Source organism: Marmota flaviventris, chromosome 13 (genome assembly GCF_047511675.1).
Source record: "Marmota flaviventris isolate mMarFla1 chromosome 13, mMarFla1.hap1, whole genome shotgun sequence".
Taxonomy (NCBI): Eukaryota; Metazoa; Chordata; class Mammalia; order Rodentia; family Sciuridae; genus Marmota; species Marmota flaviventris.
Genome location: NC_092510.1, coordinates 102,780,684 through 102,788,050, shown reverse-complemented (window position 1 = coordinate 102,788,050; position 7,367 = coordinate 102,780,684). Strand labels below are relative to the sequence as shown.

The window sequence follows — 7,367 nt, the reverse complement described above, 5'->3', positions numbered from 1 at the left end:
AGAGGCAGGTGACCGGTGGAGCTGTCCAGTCCCAGGAGGTCAGCAGCCTGCAGCAGCCCAGCCCAGCCCCCAAGAGGCTTGCTCAGCCAGCTGACCTGGGGCTGCCTGTCTGGTCAGCGTGTTGCCCCATAGACCTTGGGCAAGAGCTCCAAGGGGACAGGGAACCTCCTAAACCCCATTCCCCACCCCAAGGCACCAGGGAACACCCACAGTGAATCATGTCCCATTAGGAAGCACCTGGATCTGCTCCCAGCCCAGCCCCCCACTCTGCCCTGCCCTGGAGCCACTCAGGGTCACCGAGCCCTGCTGGTGAACCCACTGTGTTCAGGGCCATCTCCAGGCTGCCCTAGGGGCTCGGCTCCAGCACCTTGATGCACATTCTTGGAAAGACATTCTCAGAGGAAGGGCTGTTGGCTGCTATGGCCATGGGGTGCCATGTCCCTGCCAACCGAGCTGCTCTGTCCCCACTCCAGAGGAGAGCTCTGCATGCCACCTGTGCTAGCCAGGGCAGCCTACATGGCCCAGATGTCGCGGTGGCACGGAGGTGTGGTGAGCTGGGCCTGCACTGAGCCCACACTCAGGTGACTTTGGAGCAGCTGCTCTCTCAGGGACTGTCATCTAAGGCCCCTCCTGCCCCAAGAGTGAGACAGGAACTCTGAATTTGGGGTCGGGTGGTTGGAGGGAACAACTTCCTTTATCATTTGGGGGACGAAGGGGTCCCCAATACTATGACTTCATCCTGTGCCCACTGTAGATGCCTGAGGCCATCCTGCAACTCCACCCATTGCCAGCCATCCCAGGGTCAAGCACCCTACCTGTCCCCAAAGCTATAGAACGTTGGGACCTCGATGGCCTTTGTGCCACAGGCCCACTGTGAGCAGGAGACCCTCATGGCTGTGGCTGTGGCCTTGTGGGTAAGGAAGGACAAGGCTGTGGGTTGGGGCCTTTTGTCCCCAGCCTCCGCCTGGCCTTGGGATGCCGGGAATCCCCTGACTCTTCCCAGGCACAAGGACATTATCCCCCAGGGTGGCCTTCTTCTGGGGATAGTGTCACTTATTTCCCTCTAAGTCCAAACAGGAGCCAGCGTGTCCCTGGGGCTGGACGGTTCCTGGTGGGACTACAGTGGGAGGGATCTGGGGCTTGGGCCAGGCTGGCAGCCAGCGTCAGCAGCACTTCCCAGGTCTGTCTCTTAGACTCATCAGAGGCCAGCCCCGAGGACAGCTATGCCAGGGAGGGGACAGCCCGGCACATCAGCCAAAGAGTAAGAGGAGCCCACAGCAGCCCTAGGATCAGGTGGGCATTGTCACTGCTTCACCCTCTGCCCCTCACGAGGGCGGTGTCTGCCCCACCCTCAGACACCGCCATCCCGTGCACCCAGCCTGCACACCACCGTCCCGGAGGGTGCACCCGGCTGAACTCAGCGAGGTGCCGCAGCGGTGCTGGGGGCTCCTGCTTCCTTGCTCCCCTCTCAGCAGTGCGTGGCAGGGGCACCCGGGGGCTTTTCTTAGGGGGCTCTCGCAGGTTCAGACAACAGCAACGTCGGACCCTGATACCACGCGGTCCTGGGACAAAGGCTGGGCACTTACAAGGTGCATGCTCTGACTGGTGCCCAGCTCTGGGTCCTGTCCCCACCCACTCACTCCCCTCCCCAGGCTGCCAGGCCAGTTCAAGGGGACATAAAGCTCGGGGGCTCCACATCTCCTCCTGGTCCCTGGAAGGGGGGCCGCTGCACCCCCCAACTCCACCGGTGCCTCCTGGGACCCCTTCTCTCTGGGGAAGAGCTGGGCTTCAGGAAATGAGGTGGAGGCCTCCCTTTCCCTAAGTGAGATTCCTCCCCTCCCCTCCCCCAGGCAACACACGGAGACCAGGCGGAGACCAGGCCAGGAGGGTGCTGCAGCATTTATTTGGAGTCAGGGAACTAGTCCAGGGGGCAGGAGCCCGCAGGGGCAGCTCTGTCAGGCAGGGTGCAGATGCTCCGGTGGCCGGCTGGGATCAGCAGCCGATGGCTAAGGTCCCAGACACAGACGGGCTTTGGCGACAGCCTGGGAGGTGTGAGGGGCAGCACTGAGGACCAGGGGCTGGCCAGGCTCCACAGACAGAGAGCTCCCTCCTGGCCCTGGGAACCTGGGGCCGGGTCCCGGGGAGGAGCAGCCAGAGGGCCTAAGGGGCAGCCCTGCTCCAGGGTGGCCGCTCAGGAGCCAGCACCCCCCACCATGGTCCCCCCCAGCTCTGTGCAGGCCGCACGTGCTCCGTGCTCCGTGCTCAGGGAGGATTGGCGTGTGGGAGAGCCCCGTGGACGCTGATGCCAGAGTCGGAGGCCGGCTGCGGAGACAGAACTCGGGCCACTCCCTGCCCGGGCCCTGGGTCTTCTCAGCTGGGAGGTGCTCAGAAAGTGAACTGAGGACAGGGGAGGGCTCTCCACCCTGAGAGAGGAGCTGCCAGCCCGGGGTGCAGATGGCCCCCGGAGACTGGACCAGGCAAGCAAGTGACTCCCCTCTTCTCAGAGGAGGCCGCCCTGCCGGCAGCCTGGCCTCAGGGAGGAGAATGCATGCTCTGCTTTAAGCCACCGAATCCCTTACAGCTCGGCCAGAAGGGCTTGGTTCTATGGCTTAACCCACATTTATCCTCCTGGAGTTCTGAGGTAGGGGTCCAGAATGGGCCTCCTGGGCTGGCGTCCTGTGTGGGCAGGGCTGGCTCCTCCTCACCCGGCCCCTCACCCCCCCCACACACCCCCTGTGCATCATGTGGCCCCCTCCTCACTGCACCATGGCCCCTTCTGCCCCACATTTCCCATGATGGAGAATGACCACAGAGGAGTCAGGAGTGACGTCTCAATCCAGAATTTGCACAAAAGCCAACGTGACATTAGTGGACGTGCCCATGACCAGCTGGCCCCTACAGGAGCCTTGCAGTCCCCTCGTGGCCAAGAGACCAGCCATGCACTGGAGCCTACACATGGCCCAGAGCCCTGGCACAGGCATCTGAGAGGGACAGGAGGCAACTCTGTCCACCCACTGCCCGGGTCCTGGGGCTTCTCAGCTGGTGAGGTGCTCAGAAAGTAAATCGAGGCCCCTGGAGAGCAGGAGCCGTCCTCCCCTGAGACCTGCAAGGGGACTGAGAGCACGTGCTGGCCCAGCCAGGCCCCTGCTGAGTATGCCCACCTCGATGGGCACAGGGCAGTAGGCTCTGCCTGGGCTGGGCACGGGCAGGGCCTTCCTCCTCTCACCGTCTTCTTCCCTCCCTGCCCACGATGACCGCCCTTAACTCATAATAGAAATAGAATCAAGACCCCGAAGGTCACAGACTGCAGCTTTGAAATGCCCGGACCCCAGGGGCCTGCCGGCCTGGGGCCCTGCAAGGACATGCTCATGTGCAGAGGCCTCAGGGCCACTCACCTCAGTGATGGTGGGCCATGCAAGGATCCGGAGGGGCTGAGAAAGAGCAGGAAGAAGTCACTGTGAGATGAGCCCCCACACCTGCACCCCACTGGAAATCAGGGGAGCCAGAGCCGCCGGTCATTACCAGTGTGAGAAGGGGCCATGACCCTGGCTTTGTCCAGTCCTTTACTCTCCACAAACTCCTCGAACATCTTCACCGCCTCTGGTTTCTTTTCCATGGTGGGGCCTGCAGGGCATGGGGAGTGGGCGAGGAGGCAGACCCAGCCGGGGCCGGGGGCTGGGAGGGCACCTCCCCCCAGGCTGTGCTGACCCCTCCCCCGGGGGGCTCTGGCCACTCAGAGGACTCGAGTCTGCTGACCCAGGTCAGGACTGGGGAGCAGTGCGTAGCTACAAGGGGCTTTGGAAGACCCTCTTGGCCAGCCCAGGGCCTGAGCAGATGAGCCTTGTGGAGGCCGAGGCGCCAGATGCTTTCCCCGTGTGAAGGCCTACAGGAAGGGGTCCAACCGCGCCTCCTGGAGGGCAGACACAACACAGAATTCCCTGCACAGGCACGTCCTGTGGCATGGCAGGCCTTGGGGGGCAGCCCTGGACTTGATACCTGGGGGCATGAGGTAGGAGGAAGAGGAGCCTGCTCTTGGGGACCCCTCCCCCAGAATCAGCCAGCCCCTCCCGAGCAGGACCGCATCTCCCAGCCTGGCCCATAAAAGCCTTTCCCCAAACCCGAGTCCGGGAACATGACGGTGCCCCCCACCAGCCCTGTGGCCGTTGGCTTCTCTGGAGGCTGCTGGCTGCCACCTCAGTGACCTCTCTGCAGGGAGTCCACTCCTCACACCAGCAGCCTGGGCCAGTGTCACCCTGTGCCCCTACAGAGCTGTGCCACCCACAGCCCACCTGCTGTGGACCAGCAAGAGTCAGGACAGTGAATGCCTCTCAGTGCCACGGGACAGGTGACTGAGGTGGGCCAGCATGGCAGGTCCGCGAGGCCGCGAGTACCTATCAGCATCATCATGTGCCTGGTCTTGTCCTTCATCTTCTCCTGGGTGTGCATGATGTAGTACATCTTCATCTTCATGGCCCAAATGTGGATCGCCTGCTGCTTCTCTGGGGGGAAGGACGTGGTCTTGGGGACCAGCGGTTGGGCATATTATTAAGGCCCCAGAGGTGGAGAGAGCAAGAGCGGGTTGTCTCTGCAGTGCCCGATTGTGGCTGCTACCCCCCACCCTGTGCTGGGGCCACGGAAGCCTCTTGCCTGCCTTCTGTGCCGGTTACCGGGCAGCTGCCTGGACCTGAGGAGCCCTGGACGCCCTGCCAGGGCGCGGGGGGGGGGGGGGGGAGAACGTGCCTTGTGGGAACATGCCCAATGCCAGGGAAATGCTGGCCTCCGTCTCATCGGCCAAGGGACAAGGCCGGCCATCTCCCTGCAGCAGAGGCTGAGCCTACAGGCGGGACGGGAGCCCAGGAGGGGCAGGGGCCGGGCAATGGGCAGTGGCATGTCCAGGTCTGCGCTGAGCGCCACTCACCGGCCATGAACTTGGTGGGGTCGTCTGTTTTCCACAGTGTGGTCTGCATCTCCTCACAGTCGCTGGAGGGCTGCCTGGAGCGGAAAACCGGCGGGGTGAGGTCTGCGCCCTCTCCTCCCAGCTGAGGTCTCCCATGAGGGAGGAGGGCATGTGCTCCACCTGCCCCTACCCTTTGCTGGCCCTGTCCACAGGCACCCACGTCCCTGGCCTGGGCGACAGCAGCACGGGACACATGAGCTCACACATAGGCGTCTCACCCACGTGCTGGGCCAACCTGAGGCAGCCTGTGGCCCTCCCACACAGGCCCCTCCTGCCGGGCCCAAGTGGGGTCAGTGGTGGGGCCGACAGGCCTGGGCCGGCCACCTCTTTGCACCAATCCTCAGCTCTGCTCTCAGCATCTCAGGGAGCCCCGGGGGCCCTGGGCCGGCAGCTCCCAGCCTCTGTGTGCTTCCTCAGGGTACAAACCTGCCTTGACTGGATGGCAGGGTGGAACTGGCAGGGGCCAACTTTTGCCAACCTACAGTCCCCCAGCTGGCCATGCTGGGGCTCAGAGGCATTCGCGCTTCACCACGGTGTCCTGCTGGCTCCCTGGATTCCCAGGAAGCCCCTGGGCTTCCATTCTGTTTCTAGATCTGTGCACCAAGCAGTTCCCTGGAGGCTGGTGCCACCAAGCTGCCCGGGCCTCCTTGGGGCCCCAGACCTGGGGTGGCTGAGGGCACGTCAGGCAGCTCTTGGAGACGCTTGGTCTTGGGCACCACCCTTGGTGCTCCTGGTGCAGGCGAGGCTGCAGAGAACCTCATGAACCTTGTGCCTCCTAGATTTTGCTGAGCCCAGTGTGAAGCAAGGAGCCACCAGTGACCATGGTTTGTAACCCCAAAGGCCCCAGGGTCTCCATGGACCTCCTAGCAATGAAGGGTACAGCAAACCCAGGCTGCTGAACAGCTTCCCCCGGGAGGGCCTGTGGGACAGGGGCACAGGAAGCAGGAGAGGCAGGGGAGGCTGGCAGCCTTGTTTTTGAGGCTGTGATGTAAAGGCAGCACGGGCGGCAGGCTGCTCGAAGCTGCCAAGCCAGCTCCCCATGGCTGCAGCCTGATGAAGGCAGGTGAGGGGCGGGAGACACCCCTTCCCTCTGCTCAGCGGGGTGGGCGGGAGAGCTGGAACACCTCTCCAGTCCCACCAGGCACCTACCTGAGTTTTACCTTGACCATCATGCCTTCTTTGGAGAGCTCCATCCAAAAGGGCGGCAGAGAGTGGGTCATTTGTGGTGGCGGGGGGCTGGTCATCATAAGGCCAGGAATTATGGGGCTCCCCATCCAAAGCAGAATGTGCCACTTTCCTACAAGCTGTGGGGATGCCCCAGTGACCAGAGGCCAGGGAGGAGGCCACACCTTCCCACAGCTCCCCACCGTGAGCAGCCAACCATCTTGCCCAGGCAAATCTTTGAGGGTGTGGATGTTCATTTGGGCCTCTGCTGCGTAGGAGGGACCCCCGGGCCAGAGGCCACCCATGAGCCTCAGGCGGAGTGGACCCAGTCCCTCAGGGCCAGGGAGAAGCAGAGGCTGCAGAGTGGGAATGCAGGTGGGCAGAGGGGGGCGCATGGTCCCTGGAGGACGGCAGTGGGGCCTGCAGCTGGCCAGCTCCCAAAGAGGCCAGGGGAAGTGGCCTCTTCCAACATCAGCCAACAGGAGGCATGGGGATCCCAGGAGGTAAGGCTGTGACATGCCCCAGGGGGCAAGAGCCTGGAGACAGGTGTCATCTGGACATTTGTAGACCCATGTCCTTCTCTAACAATTCTGTGAGTTCTTGAAAGTCACAAGATCTTGACAAAATGTGAATTTTATATCCCCCCAATGTGTTGTCCTGGGAAAATCAAAACTCAGAGACACAGTGTTTCCAAACAGGCTGCTTCAGAGCTGGGGCCTTAGCAGGGAAGAGAATGTCCCTGCAAGACGAGGGACACAACAAAGCCACCTTCACAGGGGGACCAGACAGGCTCCAATGGGGCTGGACCTCCCCTAGCTGCCCGCTGCCCACAGGAGTGTGCTTGCCCAACCCTACCCAGTGCCCCTGTCTCTAGTAAGGCACCAAGGGCCTCAGCCAACGTCCACCTGGGGCTGGGCCGGTCCGGGAGGGTTCCACTCCCTTCCTGGCCTCCTGGGGTACTCACCTCCTCAGGCTGGGCGGGGAGCAGCTCCATGGCGTGCAGGATGGAGGCCAGGCCCAGGGTCAGCAGGAGCCGCTGCATGGTGGCCGTGCTCTTGCTCTGTGCCCTCCTCTGCTGCCTGGACGCTCTGACGCCCATTTATCCCCCGCCCTGGGCTGGCCTGGCCACAGGGTCATTTCCATCTCACTTGCTTTTCACAATGGCCACCGAATGTCACGGTGAGGTGGGGCCTCACGTCACTGCTGGAACCTGGTGACTACACACCGCACGTCAGGTTCATGCCCT

At 62.9% G+C, this 7,367-nt stretch overlaps 1 protein-coding gene across 1 annotated transcript; it reads right to left on the bottom strand.

Moving 5' to 3' along the window:
• Nucleotides 1–1,896: 1,896 nt before the first annotated feature.
• Nucleotides 1,897–7,132, bottom strand: LOC114095221 (lipocalin-1). Its single transcript, XM_027938409.2, has 7 exons — nt 7,086–7,132; nt 6,107–6,261; nt 4,919–4,992; nt 4,392–4,499; nt 3,523–3,624; nt 3,396–3,431; nt 1,897–2,042 (listed from the first exon to the last, which is right to left on the bottom strand). Exons 1-6 carry the CDS (start codon nt 7,113–7,115, stop codon nt 3,397–3,399), a joined length of 504 nt encoding a protein of 167 aa, XP_027794210.2. The 5' UTR covers nt 7,116–7,132; the 3' UTR covers nt 1,897–2,042; nt 3,396.
• Nucleotides 7,133–7,367: the final 235 nt, after the last annotated feature.

Coding starts and splice junctions, on each gene's coding strand:
- LOC114095221 (XM_027938409.2), bottom strand. CDS start 7,115: ATGGAGCTGCTCCCCGCCCAGCCTGAGGAG. Junction 4,500..4,918: donor CCCCACCAAGTTCATGGCCG/GTGAGTGGCGCT, acceptor CCTTCCCCCCAG/AGAAGCAGCAGGCGATCCAC. Junction 3,625..4,391: donor GCACATGATGATGCTGATAG/GTACTCGCGGCC, acceptor CATGCCCTGCAG/GCCCCACCATGGAAAAGAAA.